General features: G+C 36.8%; 1 protein-coding gene across 4 annotated transcripts in view; it reads right to left on the bottom strand.

Moving 5' to 3' along the window:
* Positions 1–19,724, bottom strand: part of THUMPD2 (THUMP domain containing 2) — a 40,243-nt gene extending 20,519 nt beyond the window's left edge. The window contains exons 1-6 of one of the 4 annotated variants that reach the window (XR_010835578.1): positions 19,569–19,718; positions 13,795–13,930; positions 12,220–12,626; positions 11,235–11,312; positions 8,774–8,826; positions 1,084–1,171 (exon numbers count right to left, since the gene is read on the bottom strand). Coding sequence is in view for 3 of the 4 variants with exons in the window: in XM_059078824.2 (XP_058934807.1) it covers positions 1,084–1,171; positions 8,774–8,826; positions 11,235–11,312; positions 12,220–12,626; positions 13,795–13,930; positions 19,569–19,694 (888 nt within the window). In the remaining variant the exon portion in view is untranslated. Of the gene's footprint in view, positions 1–1,083; positions 1,172–8,773; positions 8,827–11,234; positions 11,313–12,219; positions 12,627–13,794; positions 13,931–19,568 lie in introns of all 4 variants that reach the window. The other 3 variants (XM_067007724.1, XM_059078824.2, XM_059078828.2) reach the window with 3 other exon arrangements.
* Between the last annotated feature and the right edge of the window lie 262 nt (positions 19,725–19,986).

Raw genomic sequence — 19,986 nt, 5'->3', positions numbered from 1 at the left:
GTTACAAATAGAATAAAACAGGAGGAATGCAATCAGGTGTATCTATCATAATACTGAATTCTCTCATTGAAAGACAGAGCCTATCAGAGTGGGATAAAAACAGAGTTCTGTGTTTATAAAAAAAAACACACTGAAAACAAAGTTGAAAATAAAGCAGTGTCAAAGAACTACTACAAAGGAAAATGCAAAGAGAAAGAAAACAGTGAAAATATTAATAAGATATGGTGAAATTTAAATTTAAACTTCCAAATCAAGATAATGAAAACTTTAATAACAAGAAAGAGGCACACTTCACAATGAAGCAGTAACATTCATAAAAGAGTATAAACCAAACCACACAGCAGCTGAATGAGATAACAACTAATAAAAATGCAAAATCTTAAGAAAAAAATCTTAATAACCTAATAAATTTCAAAATACCTCTTTTAGAACTGAGCAGACAGTAAAACAGTAAGTAAAGATATAAAGGCCATCTCTTGACTAGTAAATAAAATTATTTTCTTATGTCCATGGAATATTTACAAAAACCGATCAAGATCTTGGTTAAATTTTAAGAAGTAGAGGTTGTACAGGCCATGTGATTGTGACAAAAAATTAGGAATAATAAAATGTAGCTATCTTTTTTTTTTTTTTTTTTTTTTTTTTTTTTTTTTTTTTTTTTTGCGGTATGCGGGCCTCTCACTGTTGTGGCCTCTCCCGTTGCAGAGCACAGGCTCCGGACGCGCAGGCCCAGCGGCCACGGCTCACGGGCCCAGCCGCCCCGCGGCATGTGGGATCTTCCCGGACCAGGGCACGAACCCGTGTCTCCCGCATCGGCAGGCGGACTCTCAACCACTGCGCCACCAGGGAAGCCCTGTAGCTATCTTTTGACTCAGCTTTTTCATAGCCAAAATACTCTCAGAAGTTCAACAGTATATAAAAACATATCATTGCAGTTCGTAAGAGTAATGGCAAGAAAAGAAAAAGAAAATAAAAGGTTAGAAGAACTAAAGAGAAAAGATGACTATCAATAAGAGACTGTGTAAGTTAATTATGGAAAGGACCTTGCTATTACATTAATGAGAATGAGAACAGTTTCCTTACCTTAATTTCTGCGAGAGAGGCCATTGCCCACGCTATGGTAGATCTCAGTCCTGCTGTCTTGATGTAAGCTCTGCTGGCTAAAGGAACCCTAAAAGAAAAGAACACCCAAGATTACTGTATGTTAAAGAATATAATGTAAACAAAAATAATTAACCCATTCATATCTGTACCTCATTTTAACAAGTTCATACAACATGCACTAAAGTACTTCCTGTTAGAGAATATTTAACCTTATTACAAAATTACCTTCTCTAATTGGCACCTTGTCTAACTAGCCAGTGTGGTATTTCAGAAAAGTAAATTTTTTAGATAAGTGAAATTTAAACCCTTATGTGTTTAACTTATAAAGATTTAATCACATGAGGGAAATCTTCCTAAAGTGTTTATATACTTCCCTGACTTCCCACACGGACTAGACCTTTCCTTGCTGATCTGGAGTCATCGAGAGGAACAGACTGCATTGTGATATAGATGTAGTACAGGAAGCAGGGCTGAATGGATGCTAACCCTTGAAAAATGTCTTCTAAAAGGTTCCTTTTCTAAGTTTGCTTTTTGCTCATTTGCATCTTTCTCAAAAGATAGAATGAAGCATGATATTGCATTGCCTAAGATAATTTATTGAATGAAGGGCTGAAGCAGACATCTCCCCAATGAGTTCACCAGTCTCCATTACGTATCACTTTATACTTTTTATCCTCTACCTAATCATTGCTACTATCAGTGTTTCCAGATTTGATACAAATTTTCAGAATATTATTTTTATGTTTCTAATGCAATGAACAAGCATTTCCTTGGAAATATCAATGCACTTTTCTATTTCATGTATACAATTTGTTGGTAAGACATTACGGTATGATTTCAAGAATCGGTGCCTGGTTGTTTTGGGGGTAGGCTTGTTCCAAAGCCACTAAGGGGCTCTTCTACTAACATTACACAAAGCCACAATGTTTTCCAAATCCTATTTCCTTTCATCATTTTATTTCTGCTCTTTCTTTGACTTTAAGTTATCCTGTTTTGTGAGTATTTACTGCAAGCCTCTTAAGATCTTAGAATGAAATGAGGTAATTATAAATACCTTATCAAATATAACAGTATAATGGCATATTTACTATTATAATGAGGAAGCCCTGAATGGTTAACCCATGAGAGTTGTGTGTTTTTTTTCTCTTAAAAGGTTTTTCAGGAAATAAAAATTCACATTGTAAATAGTACTATATCCATAGATTTGGAATCTGGGATATAAACTTTGCAGGTAGAAAGAATATAAACTATTTTGATCAATGAATCTTGCTTCTGCAGGCTAAGTACAGCAATTATCTTGCTACAAAACACATTAGTTGAAACCAAAACGGAGAGATTATTTTCACTATAGACACAAACACATACAGAGAGAGACAGAATTGGTATGGAAAACTGTCTTTGTCCATATATATTACAAAGCGCTTTTCTAAGCATCAGAGATTTATGTGGAACCTTTTAAATTTTTAGCCATTTTGTGCATATTTTTACTAATAGAGGTTTTATTTTATGAAGACAGTTCTATTAATATGTGACAAAAGTGAACGCATTATTTTGCTTAAACTTGGGCAAAACTAATCTGCTATTACTTCAACAAAACGGCCTCATTATGTCAGTAAAAATACAATTATTCGGGGGAAAGAAGTGTTCAGAAATAAACTCCTTTAAAATAAAAATAATTCCCTACTTTTGTAAAATCCACTGATGTGTTTAAGCAGAGTTTAGCTGGCTTTTACCCTAGTACAAAAATAATGGTGTTTTTTCCTCCAGAAAGTAGGCATAGAGGGAACTTACCTCAACATAATAAAGGGCATATATGACAAACCCACGGCCAACATTGTTCTCAATGGTGAAAAACTGAAACCATTTCCTCTAAGATCAGGAACAAGACAAGGTTGTCCACTCTCACCACTATTATTCAACATAGTTTTGGAAGTTTTAGCCACAGCAATGAGAGAAGAAAAATAAATGAAAGGAATCCAAATCAGAACAGAAGAAGTAAACTGTCACTGTTTGCGGATGACATGAAACTATACATACAGAATCCTAAAGATGCTACCAGAAAACTACTAGAGCCAATCAATGAATTTGGTAAAGTAGCAGGATACAAAATTAATGCACAGAAATCTCTTGCATTCCTATACACTAATGATGAAAAATCTGAAAGAGAAACTAAGGAAATATTCCCATTTACCACTGCAACAAAAAGAATAAAATACCTCGGAATAAATCTATCTAAGGAGACAAAAGACCTGTATGCAGAAAACTATAAGAAACTGATGAAAGAAATTAAAGAGGATACAAACAGATGGAGAGATATACCATACTCTTCGATGGGAAGAATCAATATTGTGAAAATCACTATACCACCCAAAGCATTCTACAGATTCAACGCAATCCCTATCAAACTACCAATGGCATTTTTCACAGAACCAGAAAAAAAATGTCACAATTTGTATGGAAACACAAAAGACCTCGAATACCCAGAGCAATCTTGAGAAAGAAAAACGGAGCTGGAGGAATCAGGCTTCCGGACTTCAGAATATACAACAAAGCTACAGTAATCAAGACAGTATGGTACTGGCACAAAAACAGAAATATAGATCAATGGAACAGGACAGAAAGCCCAGAGATAAACCCACGCAAATATGTTCACCTTTTCTTTGATAAAGGAGACAAGAATATACAATGGAGAAGAGACAGCCTCTTCAATAAGTGGTGCTGGGAAAACTGGACAGCTACATGTAAAAGAATGAAATTAGAACACTCCCTAACACCATACACAAAAATAAACTCAAAATGAATTAAAGACCTAAATGTAAGGTCAGACACTAAAACTCTTAGTGGAAAACATAGGCAGAACACTCTGACATAAATCTCAGCAAGATCCTTTTTGACCCACTTCCTAGAGAAATGGAAATAAAAATAAAAATAAACAAATGGGACCTAATGAAACTTAAAACCTTTTGCACAGCAAAGGAAACCATAAACAAGATGAAAAGACAACCTTCAGAATGGGAGAAAATATTTGCAAATGAAGCAACTGACAAAGGATTAATTTCCAAAATTTCCAAGCAGCTCATGCAACTCAATATCAAAAAAACAAACAACCCAATCCAAAAATGGGCAGAAGAACTAAATAGACATTTTTCCAAAGAAGACATACAGCTTGCTAACTAACACATGAAAGGGTGCTCAACATCACTAATCATTAGAGAAATGCAAATCAAAACTACAATGAGGTATCACCTCACACTGGTCAGAATGGCCATCATCAAAAAATCTACAAACAATAAATGCTGGAGAGGGTGTGGAGAAAAGGGAATCCTCTTGCACTGTTGGTGGGAATGTAAATTGATACAGCCACTATGGAGAATAGTGTGGAGGTTCCTTAAAAAACTAAAAATACAACTACCATATGACCCAGCAATCCCACTACTGGGCATATACCCTGAGAAAACCATAATTCAAAAAGAGTCATGTACCACAATGTTCATTGTAGCTCTATTTACAACAGCAAGGACATGGAAGCAACCCAAGTGTCCATCGACAGGTGAATGGATAAAGAAGATGTGGCACATATATACAATGGAATATTACTCAGCTATAAAAAGAAATGAAATTGAGTTATTTGTAGTGAGGTGGATGGACCTAGAGTCTGTCATACAGAGTGAAGTAAGTCAGAAACAGAAAAACAAATACTGTATGCTAACACATATATATGGAATCTAAAAAAAAAAAAAAAAGGTTCTGAAGAACCTAGGGGCAGGACAAGAATAAAGACGCAGACGTAGAGAATGGACTTGAGGACACTGGGAGGGGGAAGGGTAAGCTGGGACGAAGTGAGAGAGTGGCATGGACATATATACACTACCAAATGTAAAACAGATAGTTAGTGGGAAGCAGCCACGTAGCACAGGGAGATCAGCTCGGTGCTTTGTGACCGCCTAGAGGGGTGGGATAGGGAGGGTGGGAGGAAGACGCAAGAGGGAGGAGATATGGGGATATATGTATACGTATAGCTGATTCACTTTGTTATAAAGCAGAAACTAACACACCATTGTAAAGCAATTTTACTCCAATAAAGATGTTAAAAAAAATAAAGGTGGTTTTTGATCTCCTTACAAGCATTTCTTCTTTGTTCTCTTACACACCGTCTATCAGCAAGTTGAAGACATTCTCACCTACATCTCTCTAGCCTAGATTTGTCCCCTGAATCCCAGATCTTTATCTTCAAACGTGTGTTTGGACACCTTTTACCTGGAGGTTCTTTAAGTACTGTGAAATTTACAGATATAAACTAAGTACACTCTCCTTTCCCTGTATTTACTATCTTGATATACGTCTTCATTTTCTTAGGCCACTTACCATCTATGTACTGGGTAATCTCATCTACACCTCCAGCTGTGACTAGTCACCTGAACTCCAGAGCTGCAACTTTAAATATCTACTTGGACATGTTTCACTGAACACACAACTACTTCCTTTCCCCATATTTTATATCTCAGTGACTGATACCAGTGTCTCTTGGTTGCTAAAATCAGATATCTGGAAGTTTTTCTAGACTCCCTAACATTTTCTTGAATGCACGGCCTCCTTTTTATTACCCCCAACTTTGCCTTAGTTCATTTCTTCATCATTCATTGCCTGAACCAGTGTAAGAGTTTAACCGCCCCCCCCCCTTTTATTTCCCTTCCACTTTAAAATATAATTTCCTTGGTAAGTTTTTAAAAATCACAAACCTAATCACAACACTCTTCTGCTTCAAATTCTTACTGCTTTTAGAATAAAATTCAAGTTATTTAACCCAGCTTATAAGACTTCAATTATAAGTCACTTCATGACTCGTTCCCAATCCTCAGTCTCCTTTTCTACCACTCTCCCTATGCACTCCCTGTCCCATCTATACCGAAACTACTTGCTGTCCGCCATGTACCTCAAGCCTCCTCATACCTCCATGCCTCTGCACATGCAGTTCCTTGCTTGTAAGATCCTTTCCTTCTCTTGTCCACTTGAGATATCCTTGCTTATTATTCTCCATTTAAGTGATACACTGAGTGATACTCTTCTGTGTTCTTTTGCTCACCTGTCCTCCATCAGTTAGGTCCTCTTTTCTAATTCCAATCAAGCACTGACCACCTATCTGTTCTCCCACTAGAGTGAATTCCTTGTGTTTAATAACCATCTTACTCATCTTTGAACACTGGATATGTAGCACAGTGCTTAGCACAGAGTAAGTACTCATTAGATAATTTCACTTGAAATTAATTGAATGAATTAATCTTACTCTGGTAAATGCTTCTCCCCTTCCCTCCCTAGTTGCTGATCTGTTTAAAAATAGAATAGTTGACATTTATTCACCACTTACTCTATCATAAAAGCAGTTATCTCATTTTCATATGTGTTACCTCATTTAATTCCAACTACAAAGCTAGGAAGTAGATACCATCCTTTTCCTGATTTTATAGCAGAGGAATGTGATAATATGCCCCAACCCACAGAGTTATTTTGTGGAGAAGGGGGAACTGAAGTCCACGGTTCTTATCCACTATGCTTACTGTACCAGGTGATGTGCTACTAAGATACACATTTTTGTGTGTTCCTCAAACTCGATGGCTGCTCTGTCCTCTGTTCCATCAATTCTGACTTTCTTCTCTTGTCAGGGTCACCAGGTGACAGTTTCTGACCTCCACCATCACTTCTCTTGTCCACCGCTATCTGCTTTTTAGTTCTTCATATGCCTCCCTTGCCCCACACAATGGCAAATTGTTTTAATCAACACACTTCATGATTGCTTCCTTCCTTCACTGAGGTAGTGAAACAGACTAATCACAGAGCATCTAATGCAGTCTTATTTTCGGCCACTGCTCATTCAGGGTCTGAGCCTTAATTTTCAGATACATACCTTTCCTTTGTCAACTTTTAGGTTAAATTACCAGTTATTACTTGAAATGCCATAAGCATGACTTCTTGAGGGTGTGTAGCAAGCATTAAATAAAATTGTACACCTTTAAAAAACACATATAAAAACATATATGTTTTTTAAGTTTATATATTTGTTAAGTTAATAATAAAAGAGCATCAAAGTTAGCATTTTAATATATGATTACAAGTTAAAAATGAGTTCTTTTATTTGGTGCCAAAAATCTAAATCCATTCATACTGCATCTGTCAGCCCTGCTGGGGATGAAATGTTCCTTATAAATCAATATTCTAGACACTTAAGCTCACCCTTTTAGGGGCCAAAGGGTTAAAGAATATTTAGCTGCTTTATGAATCCTTCTAAAAATATATTTCATACTTTACTGTCTTACTAGTCTTCCTTACCCTTGTCTTGGTGACTATCAATAATTACACTAGGTTGAAATGTGATCATCTTTCAGTTTCTCTCACCTTTCCTGTCGACTATTATAAAATAAAAAAAAAACCCATGGTAGGCAAAATTGCTAAAAAAAACAAAACAAAACAAAACAGTTTTACAAATATTCTGCAGGGGTTAGGGCCTGGGGCTTCAAAAGGCACTGGAGTAGGGCAGCCTGGACACCTTTTAGGTGTAGGTATAAAACAGTGGGTTAGGTTTCGTCTGGGAGAGTTGGTAGGCTACTGGGGTAGGTGGGGGCCAAAGGAAACCAACAGGGCATTGAGGCATGTGATGACCTCGTGTGTGTTAAGGTGACAAGAAATATTATTTGGTGCATGATTTTTGTAATCTAGAGGCTAGTGGGGCCTACCGTATAGTGGAACTCAATCATTCAACACTTCTTGAACATCTACAGTGTTCTCAGCATTGTGCTAATCAACTGCTATGGCGCACCATTTGATAAAAGCTATTACAATGACCTTCAGCATTTCTCTTTACATCCTGATTCAGGCTTACACATGCACAAATGTGAGCTTAGGGTAAGTGAGGTATTCCCATAGCACTTTTAGGAATTTAAAAACATCCCATGCCTAGAATTACCTAGAGAAAGGGTATCTAAATCACCTTATCCTGTGTAAACAGGGCTTTGCATATAAAATGTTTTGAAGATGCCAACAATATTCACATGTTCCTCCCAACAAACTGCAAATCCCTATTTCCATCATCCAACCAGCTCTTTCTTCCCAAAGCATCTAGAAAAAGGACCTGTCGTATGAGAAGGGCTTAATAAGTATTTCTGAATAAGAAAAGGAATCAACTGCATTTATTATTATATAGTACCCAACATAGCTAGGGAGAAAACCTGAAGAAGATTTTAAAAACTTGAATTACTCTCCCACAAAAAAAGAACTGCAATAAAATTTGAAGAATGTTTAAGGTGACTTTTAAGAACTGTGTTGTATTTTCTACTTTAATAAAAAAATCCAAGAAGCCAACAGACTAAAAATTTTAGCTTAAATATGGGCCTGTGAAAATCATTTAATAATAGAAATAATTAGATATAATTTTCAGTATGAATCATGTAATCAGTGGGTTATTGTGATCAAATCTTTCACAGCTCTAGTCCGATCAGATCATATCTACTAACCTCCATGAAAACACTTTACTGGCTCAAGCAAAGAACTCAAATGCTTTGCCCTTAGATCCCTCTGATATATCAATGTTTCTTTCACACTATAAATAAAAGCACAAAGTCCTTAATTTTACAAACTCTACTAAGGTACAAACCTGAAACTTAGAAACTATATCTACCTGAACACAGGAATTCCCACCACAGAGTAAATGTCACTTAGATGTATAAAGATCTGAAAGAACAAATACAGAAGTTAAAATGGAACAGGAAATGCATTACCAAATGATTGACAATTTGAAAACTTCCATTTTGAACCTATACAACCTATATTTTAATAAGAAATTCCAAGGCTTTGTCATATCCAGAAAAATGTTCCATAATATTTTTTACTGAGCAGAGGCAAAGTAAATTTTAAGTACATCTCATAGAAAAATTCTGAGGTCAAATTGTATACAAGTTATATTGAGAATCATATTACGCAGAACTCAAGGTCACCTTTCTTCCCAGCGATTCTTTGAATTACCTTAACTAAATTAGATTTTTCATCATTTTAGGTTAGAGACAACTACCTAAATCTACCCTAATTCTAGCCTCAAGTAAGACTTGATGCCATGGCTATCAGAAAACTTTCTTTAAACCAAATATACTGTAGCAAGGGTGACTTTTCCCTCCCTACTATTTATAGGGGAGCTTCTTCCTTTCTATTACCTTGTTATTTTTTTCCCCAGTTTTATTGAAAAATAATTGACATATATCACTCTATATGTTTAAGGCATATAGCATGAAGGTTTCATTCACGTATATTGTGTATATTGTGAAATGATTACCACAATAGGTCACATCCATCTTCTCATATAGATGAAAGGAAAAGAAGGGGAAAAAGGAAAACCTTTTTCCTTGTCATAAGGACTCCTAGGATTTACTCTCTTAACCGCCTTCCTTTAAGTTGTATAGCAGTGTCAGCTGCAGTCGTCATGACAGGCCATGACGAGGATTTAAATGTCTCAAGTTATAATTAGTAGCCCACATGAATTTTAAAGAACCCTCTTCTGTAGCCTGATGAGGCTTATGGAATTCTCTAATTCTGCTGTTTGACCTCAAGAACATTTGATTCCTGATACTTTCACCCCAAAGGTATTTTAATATAGTTTAATCAGAATTATTCCAATATTGATAAACTTTTATTAAGAAAAGAATAATCTAGAGTGAACTCTGTTTAGTCAGTTTAATTCCTTGATTTCTTGATTAACTGAAGCTAAACTTTCCAATTTTTTATATTATTCATTTTAGCAAAACTACTAATTGGGATTAATTCTTTTCTATTTAAAAGTTATATTAAAGATATGATATACTGATATTTTTATATACCAAATGTTATCAGGTATAGCTTTTCCCACTATGAAGGTTTTTCTATTAACTGTACAGAACAAAATTTGTTAAGATTTGATTCTTCTGTCAATTTTGGTCATGGATTTTACTATGTGTGATTCTATTGCTGTCAATTTTGTTTTGTGTTGATTATTTCTACCAATAGCTATTATTAATTGCATTAAATGGATGATAGGAATTAAATTAGATATATTTATTTGTGAGCTAAACTATGAGAAAACTATAATTCTGAGACAGTGAGATAGAGTCAGGGAGAGATGGAGAGGAGGAAACCAGGAGAGCAGAAGATAAGAAAAGTGGAAAGGGGCAGATGAAGGAAGACGCCCTTATGTCAAAACATTCTTGAGGTCAAAATATTTTGCATAACAGCAATAAAGAATATAAAAGAGGCACGACTTTTTAAAAGCAAAAAATATCAAAAAACAAAACTGAAAAACAACACAAAATCTTCTGATTTGGCCAGTCATTACTCCATTTAAAGCTATATAACAATAAATTTATGAATTAACGAATCATAAAAGTGACTAAACTGGTCAAATTTATGAGATGGTTTTCAAAAAATCGTGAAGAATATTTTTTATAGCTAGAATGTTTTCTCATGTAAGTGTTTACTTTGCTCTAATTAAAAATTGTGTAACCTCCTTAAATTGATTTTGAAAATAGAGAAAAAGAAAAATAATACCCCAACCCTAACAAAGCCACAATTAACACACTATTTAACTTTGTATTGGCCTTTTTGTTTTCTGATTTTCTTTTAACCATTAGCTAGAATTTCTTATTATACAGACTTGTTATTTATTATAGTGATTATAGAGAGCATCTCTGCAACGTTATATTAAATGTTCAGTTTAACTGTGACTAAACAATTCCATTCCCAAAGTCCTATTTGGATGAAACATTTTCACAGTGAAAACTACTAGCAAAATTATCTGCAGTATTCTATTGCTAAAGAGGAAACAGACTGCTGGATCCATGTAGACATGATTTTTAAAACTCTAAAGCAAAATTGAAAAGCACAATAAAAAGTTGTTGACATTGCAATAATATTGTAATAACTTTGCATGGGGACAGATGGCTACTAGACTTATCATGGCGATTATTTTGTAATGTATGCAAATGTCGAATCACTGTGTAGTTCACCTGAAACAAAATATTTTATGTCAACTATATTTCAATTTAAAAAAAGAAGAGTTGGCATTGTCTTTAAAGAATTAGGTTATAAGCATATAAAATAAAATGAACATTCATTACCTCTAAATTTGGATTCCTCAAATTTGCTTTCCATCCAAACTGTTTCATGAGAGCAATTCCAATTACTCTTCCTACCTCCTGGAAAAGCAGCAGGTTATAGAAAAGAATATACTAAAAAGGAAAATTTTAAGTTTAAATGTAAGCAAAAACTAACAGAGTCTGCAGGAAAATCAATTAGACTATCTGATGGTAATTTAAGGTTACAATATTAAAATATCACTCGAAAGCATTTTCTACTCAAGGCAAAAAGGGTACATTTTACCTCTTCCACCCCCAACACATCCTATGGCATTAACGTCTACTTATATGTAATCTTTATTCTTGTAATTTTAGATACATGAAATAACCAGATCATGGCCTGATAATTATGGTCATTCTGGGTTTTAGGAAACAGATGCAAGCTGAAAGATTGACTATTTTAGCTATGGCAATCCTATAGGTTTAAAAATTACCAGCAATAGCTTTAGGCTCAAACTTAAGGGTCTGTCTGATTTTGACTGGCCAAAGGACCTAGGCTTATGCCCTTTATATTACTGAACTTTAGGGTCTGTTCGTGGTCTTTGCTCTCCTTTTACGTCCATCTGTGTATTTGCATCTGGGTCCTGGGACAACCCCACATGCAGGACCTGGTGCAGAGCAACAATTCAATAAACACAGAACCGAACTACAGAGAAAGCCAAAAAGCTTCAGACCATGATATTAGGATTTCCAAATGTAAAGGATATCTATTCGTTTAACGAAACTTTTAGGGAGAAAGTAAAAGGAAGTCTTTACATAGAATGGCATACTATTCCTCTTAAGCATCTGAGGTACAGTTAAGAAGGAAAATGCATTTTTAGAAGACATTTAGTTATATGAGATTAGGCCTAGTTATCTGTCTGGCCTGGTTTATGTATTCTGAGAAAGGTTTTCACCTCTTTTTAGATCTAAAGAGTAATAAATTCTTTTAGAAAATGGTAACCCACTCTGGAGGGGGAAAGTGTACCTGTTGAGTGAAGGTCTTTGCAATGGCTCCACTGCAGCGACAGGAAACTCTGAAAGTTAAGTCGTTCTGGTTATGAGTATCAACTGCTTCTGCTACATCGTTCTGAAGTTCTTCTTGAGATTTGTCTCTTTTAGTGGTAAAATTCCCTTGCTCCAGTGTTTCTTCTTCTATTTGTTTTTCCAGTTGGCATTCCTTATTCTCTTGTATCTCTTGCATTTGTTCTGTTTTCAATTTCTTAGCAATGATGTCATTTTCTCCCACTTCTCTTTTTAGTGGGTTAGCATTTTTTTGAGAGAGTTTTACCTCTTTTGCATCAAGTTCAAGAAGATTTTTCCAAATTGAAATGGCATTCAACCAACTTTCAGGATCATCATTTGTAAGTCTCTGCATTTCATTAAATATTTTTCCTAAATAAATAAAATCTCATTTTACCCTTTATTGAAGCTATTCATCACCCCCAAATCCCATTACCTTTATTTCTTTAAAATAAGAAATTTTATTTCTTAGCAATGATTTTAAAGTCACATGAATGGTGACTTCCCTTTCATCTGGAATTTATATAATTTAACATAGAATATTGTGCAGAATAAAGTTCACTTATATATTCCATACTTAATGTCAAAACTGTTTTAAAATTCCTACAAAGTTATCATTTTCTTTAGCAAGATCATTTGTCTTACGATAACATATGTATCTCTTCAATATACTTATAGACCTAGAGCATGTGTTGATCTTTAAAATAATGCTGATCTTGCCTACAAAAATTAAGTTTAAAAAAACAGAATAAATTGCAAAACACAGAGCTCCAAATATTGGGATGAAATTTTATTGACCCCACAATATAATACCTTAGGATTTGCTTTAAAACAATTTTTCTGCCCTGTCTTGATTTCTCGCCATTTGTATCTTTCTTGACACATTTTATTATAGACTATATGATGACATGGTCTCTTGTGCACAAGCAGCAATCAAAATGAGGTTTAAGGCAATGTTTTATCCAGATGCATCTGATCCTTTTTTGTTGCTTTTATCAAGATCTTTACATTATTTCAGCAGCATATTTATAAAATTAGGGAGTGGACAAGAAATCTCTTAAGCCCTCCTTAACTCTAATGCTTTATAAATGGGTATAAGTTTTTTCAAAACATTTAAAGTTCCCCAAACAGGAAATTTTACTGTGTAGTATTTTTCCAATTATATCACTCATAAGTTAAAATTTAGATGGTGACAGTTTTGACCAATTTATTAAATCAATGCATTTTGGGTTATTACATGCTCCTAAATCTAAATAAATGCACTGACCATACATAGCTCTAGAGAAGGTGTCTGATCATAATTCTTAAGGAAGAAATGTGACTTAGGACACTAAAATCTCAGAAGACAGGCAGCAGATTGCAAAGAGAAGAGACATAATTAGGTGATAATGTTCAGGAAATATAGAAAAATAACTAATTAATTATCTCACGGGTCTGAATGAATCTTAAAAATGTGAAATGGCTACATATTAATTACCAAGCAGAAAACTTTGGAGGACAATATATCATGGGGGGTAAAAGCAATAGGTATACACTGTACCTTTACTTACAGAAGAAACATTAAACGGAAGCTGCTTTTTAATCAGCAAAAATAACCTTTCTGCAGATTTTAATTTTTTCAGCATATTCAAGTCAGAACAGGTGGTGAAAAAAACTTTCCCTGAAATATATTCAACCTAGAGATAGAAAAAATAGATATTAATGAATTAAAACATAGCACCTAGACTAACAATAATAAAAATGACCATTTCTGAAGTATCTACTATTTATCAGACACTGTACTAGGCACTCTGAATACAATTTTTTCCCCCTCATCCTTATAACAACCATCTAAGGTAGATTTTATCATCCCCATTTAACAGATTAGGAAACTGAGGCTTAGAGAGGTTAAATAATTTGTGTGAAGTCACATAGTCAGTGACCAAGATCATAATCTTTCTTTGTTACCTTTTGCAAAGTGTGTGTGTGCACATACTACTAAAAAAATAGAACACAAAATACTCATTAATTATCAAATCTCACACAACTGTTAAGAGTGGGCAAAGGAAAGGTATAATGGAGAGGACAAACGAGGTGTCTAGCCCAAGGTTAAAATAATCAGTAGGTATTTCTTAAACATCCACTTCGTAGTCTACAGGGAAGCATACAGTATAAATCTTAAAGATGAATAATAATGTAATAGGCATACACTGACACGCAAATTAAAACGTAAAATTTATAAGACAACAACCTGCATTAAACCCAGAAGAAAACTAAAAACTTAACATAGTAAACGCACTGATAAGTTGTACGTACAATAAGTAGCACCAACGATGGAAGCCATTGTTAGTAAAAGTCTCGGGGAAGAACCCTATAAGACTTAGGAAGAGGAATCCTAACAAAAGAAAAAAGGGCAAGAACACACAGATGGGAATGGCAACCTGGCTCAAGTAGACTGTAAGTCAGCATGGCAACATTTGCTGTGTGATGCTGACTGACGGTGTCAGGCGGATGGATGGTGTAGCTCAGGCCGGCTTGATAACGGTCATGAAATTTCGAGTACCACAGATGCTAACGGTCAAGCATTACAGGCTTTTGATGAAAACTATGACAGCACTAAATCAGCTGGCAGAAAAAATTACTGTGGAAGAGGCATAAAGGACTGAGTGATGAATGTGATGCTGGAGGGAGAAGTAGATTACTGAGGAAGAAATAATGAACCATTTGGCTGTGGGAACTGGAATATGGACAGAAGCAAGAAGTATGCATCAAACAGAAAGAGGTTTTGGAGACAGGATGGCTATGTGGTCAAAGGAAAGGAAGGAAAATGAAAAGCGCACTGACTCGCAGACAGTCGAATGAGGTACAGCAAATGGTGCTTAATGCCAATGGAACCCTCAACCTTTTGGGTCAATCCAACGCCCTCAAGTTCAGGATGGATGTGGATAGTCCTAGCAGTCTCCTTTTGGCAGTGGCCGTGGCTGACTGACATGGTTTTAAGTTATTTCCTAGGACTGAGGCAACCATGGAATTTGGGGGATCCCATGTGTGTAGGTAGCTCCCATTCAATGGGAATTTGAACTCCAAATGTTGTATGTTTGATCTGACCTGGTCAGATTAAGCTTTGGGGATGGTAATTTCTGAGGTTACCACTCTAGCTCGATGAAGAAGAATCTCCACTGGGGAAGCCCTAGGTTGATAACAATTAAAACCCCAATACTTCCAGTTATAAGAGTAACAAGTTCTGGGGCTCTGACATATAGCAGGGTGATTACAGCTAGTAATACTGTATTATATAGCTGAAAGTTGCTAAAAGAGTAGATCTTAAATGTTTTCACCACAAAAAAGTCATGGTGCTTATATGAAGGGATGGAGGTGTTAGCTAATGCTATGGTGGTCATCATTTTGCAATATATAAATGTATCAAATCACCTTAAACTTACATAATGTTATATGTCAATTATACGTCAATAGAGCTGGAAAAACAAATAAATTTTAAAAAACCACACAAATAGCTTAGGTACCAGCCATGTAGCTGACCAAGAGAGATGGAGGAAGTAGGGAATGAGAAGAATGTTTAGGAATCAGTATTTAAGGGGATAATGAAGTAACTAAAACAAGAACTTCTGGTTTCTACAATTTACTTCTTTCTCATTACAAATGTGACATTTTCCCTCTAAAGTCAAAACTACATATATACCTCAAAAGTGCTTAGAACTTGGAGACACAGTTTTAAAAAGTAAATTTTTAGAAGTTTAGATTTTATGTTACTTGACCTAAAAATATAGCTGATGTTAAGCCATCACAAAACAGGTTAACAGACATGAAATACCTTGTCGAGATTCTGGGGGAAGTGAAATAAATATTTTACTGAAAATGTATGGTTTTAAGATCCAAGTCTTATAAACAAACTGATGCAAACATCTAGACCAGTGATTTTAACCTAGTAGTCTAGACATTAAATTTGTTATTTAATTGTACAAAGATCTTATCTTTTCTCATTCACCTGAGTATCAAGGGAAACAGTTTATATAATGAACTTCCTCCAAAAATATCTTTTCTTGAGGGGGGTGTGGAGAACAACAAAAAAAAGTTGACTGAAAATAAAGTTAATTAAGAGGACCTAAAAGGTCATTTAATTTATTTGGGGTATCTAATCATAAGAATAATATATGTTGAGGCACTAAATACATTCTCAAAACCAAAAGCAACATTATTCTCTTTATTTAAAAAATTAACACTAGGCCTACATTCATTTTACAAGAAATGAACATGTAATCAGAAGTAGTTTACGAAGTTGTAAAACAGCCACTGTGAGAATCAATCTTATATATGAAAGCACTTTAACAGTTCACCCTTTGTAAAGACATTGTATCTCAAAGTAGTAGAGAAATGAAATTTGGTGTTTATGATTTCAAACACTGAAGCTACCATTACTCGTTTTTTTTAGTTTGTAACTGATCATATTCAATTACAATAATTAGAACTGTGGCATTTTAGAATATTTCATCCCAGTATTTGTTACTTGAAAATTTATTTATATATCCAATCTGTTCTTTCCATTTGGAATTAAATCATTAAAAACTGCCTAAAACCACCTGGTTTTATGTCTAACACTTCAGAAGATGAAATAACAGCCTTTATTAAAGAAAAAAATAGCTCTGTTATCGGCTAGCATTATCTAAGCAGTTAGCAGTTTTAACTTTCTTTTATTTTTTAAAAATTTTCATTTATTTTTTTTGCAGTACGCGGGCCTCTCACTGTTGTGGCCTCTTCTGTTGCAGAGCACAGGCTCTGGACGCGCAGGCTCAGCGGCCATGGCTCACGGGCCCAGCCGCTCTGCGGCATGTGGGATCTTCCCGGACTGGGGCACGAACCCGTGTCCCCTGCATCGGCAGGCGCACTCTCAACCACTGCGCCACCAGGGAAGCCCTACCTTTCTTTTAAAATTCAGGGATTCAAGTCTGACACAAAAATGAAAAGCTTAATTTAAGCCTATGCAAAAAAGTAAGGTACAGTAATATAGGGAGATACCAAAGTTTTCCTAATTCTACAGATGCCATTTAATTTTGGAATTAATTTAAAGTGCTAAGTGAAGGACTGAAGTGGCGTGTGAGCTTTCTGGAGCATTTTAGAAGAGAGAATTAAAAATATATACTTTACTACATTAAATGAAAAACTATGAAACAACTCAACTATCTGCTTAGCTGTACCCCACTACCCTCTATCATCATGACCCCACTAAAAAAGTAAAAACATAGGGGCTTCCCTGGTGGCGCAGTGGTTGGGAATCCGCCTGCCGATGCAGGGGTCACGGGTTCGTGCCCTGGTCCGGGAAGATCCCACATGCCGCGGAGCAAGGACCTGGGTTAATTGTCTTTGCTATGTGGATTTATAAAGGCTGATTAATCAACTGACAGGGCCTCCTGGCCAGCTGGCACTGGAGACACCTCTACTGTCTTCAAAATTACTGTTCCTACTTTTATTGTTATAATGAATAACAGTATTTAACACATTAAACATTACTACAAAGTAAGGCTTAATTTTACCCAACACATTTCTTTAAAGTACTCTACACACTACATACTATAGTATATAATATATGCTATAAATTAAATATTTAAAAATACACAGGAACCTATAGAGAGGTTTGCCCCACCACCAGGAGAAAAAAAAATCAAACCTGAATATGGCCAAGGGCTAGCTATAACTTACAGGACTCCGGTTTACAGGAAACATAGAGGAACATATGAAACCACACCATGGAGAAGCAAATGGCAAAGACTGAGAACAAGCAGAGACCATCTTTTTTCTAATAATGCAGCATATGCAGACTGGGTCAAGCCATCTGTTTTTTTTTTTTTTTTTTTTTTTTTGTGGTACGTGGGCCTCTCACTGTTGTGGCCTCTCCCGTCGCGAAGCACAGGCTCCGAACGCGCAGGCTCAGTGGCCATGGCTCACGGGCCCAGCCGCTCCGCGGCATGTGGGATCCGCCCGGACCGGGGCACGAACCCGCGTCCCTTGTATCGGCAAGCGGACTCTCAACCACTGCGCCACCAGGGAAGCCCAAGCCATCTGTTTTTCATATCAAGAACTCTACGTTAACATTTAAAAAAATCAGTGCAGCAAGATGTCATGGCCACACAGTGTTTAAGGAACTGGACCCAGGTCCCAGCCTGCCTGGGGTGAACATGATAATACGCTCATGCCTGATTTCACAGACATCTTGGGTTTGAATCCCAGCTCTGACATTTTCTGGTTCCATGACTTGAATATTTTATTGGACTTTACCTGTGCTTCATTTTCCGTTTCTGTTAAATGTGGAGCCTACCTCATAACATAGGGCAGTTGTGGAAACTGTCTGACACGTATTAAATGCTTAATCCATGTCAGCAGTTGCTATTGTTGCTTTTTTAGATTAGTTACATTCAATACTCTATGACATTCTGTGACCAAAACCACAAATGGCAGGTAGCCTAATAAAGATTGATGCCATTCTTCATGACCCCTCTATCTTCCTCTCCCCACCCCCTCATCACTGAAACTCCTTTTGTGGACCTTCAACACTGCAGGAGTCCTGGGAGTGGAGTGGTCAATTTCTTTCATGAAGCTTTCATTTTCCAAAAACATATCATTCACGCTGTCATATATATTCCATCAAGATACTGGAGCACTTTTCTATTACATCCTTTTCCTGTTTTCAAGAACCAGGCTCAGCATGTCCTAGAACCTAAACTGGTATTTAAAACCTTCTTCGTTTCATTGAAATTAACAGCGTATAAATGCCAGCAACTGTTAACTTCCTCCTCTGAGGCTTCCAAGAGAATTTTTCTAGCTACTATTTACTGTTTAAGGTGTACTTTACACACCCTTTATCGTTTAATCCTCCTAGAAGTCCTATGAGATAAACATAATCATTGTCGGGAAACTGACCAAAACAGCTGAACCTGAAGATTATATTTGCATTTAAAGGATGGAGAAAGGATTCTGACAGGTCTAATTCTAATTATAGGCACTATCAAACACTTTTCTTTTAAAGAATCCATGAAGTACTTGCGTCAACCCCTCTTTTTAACAAAACTTCACGCGTGACAGATACGCGGTAACAGATGTGCAGGGAAAAACGGCTGGCGGGTCTTTCCGGCAGTAATTAGAGGACCTGCCAGCAGAACTCCGAGGGCTGGGACGTCGCCTCCGTGGGTTCGCGGGCCGAGAGCGCGGGTCTCACGTCTCTTTCCCGGGCCTGGGACGGACCCCGGCGGGGAGGCACCACGGCCAGGGGCGGGGACTGGGCCGCCCTGCTTTCCGCCCGGGCGCGCGACCAGGCCGACTCACCTGCGTGGCCGCCAGCCGCGACCGCACCTCCCGCATCAGGAAGGGCTCCAGGCCGCGGCCCGCGGTGCAGAAGAAGCGGGCTCCCGCTGCAGGGCCGGAGCGGCGATCGCCCGGCACCGCCGCCATGGCGGCTCGGGGTCACGTGGCCTCGGGTGCGCGCGCCGCGGCGCAGCGGCCCCGGAGGCGGCGCTCACGGGGCGGAGGGCCGGGTGTTGCCAAAGGCGAGCCGGGCAGGAAGGTCCCGGGAGGGTGCGATCAGCTGGGAAGGGCCCTGTGGGTCTCCTAGCTTAACTGCTTGGAACCCCCTTGATTAGGCATCTGGAATTATTTACAATCACAGATGGAAGGGATATGATTAGGATCTATAATGCGGATGTATAAAAGGGATATGATTGTGATATATAAAAAGGATATATAT

Source organism: Kogia breviceps, chromosome 11 (assembly GCF_026419965.1).
Source record: "Kogia breviceps isolate mKogBre1 chromosome 11, mKogBre1 haplotype 1, whole genome shotgun sequence".
Lineage (NCBI taxonomy): Eukaryota > Metazoa > Chordata > Mammalia > Artiodactyla > Physeteridae > Kogia > Kogia breviceps.
Note: the sequence above shows the minus strand (reverse complement) of the source record. Positions and strands in the feature narration are given on the sequence as shown.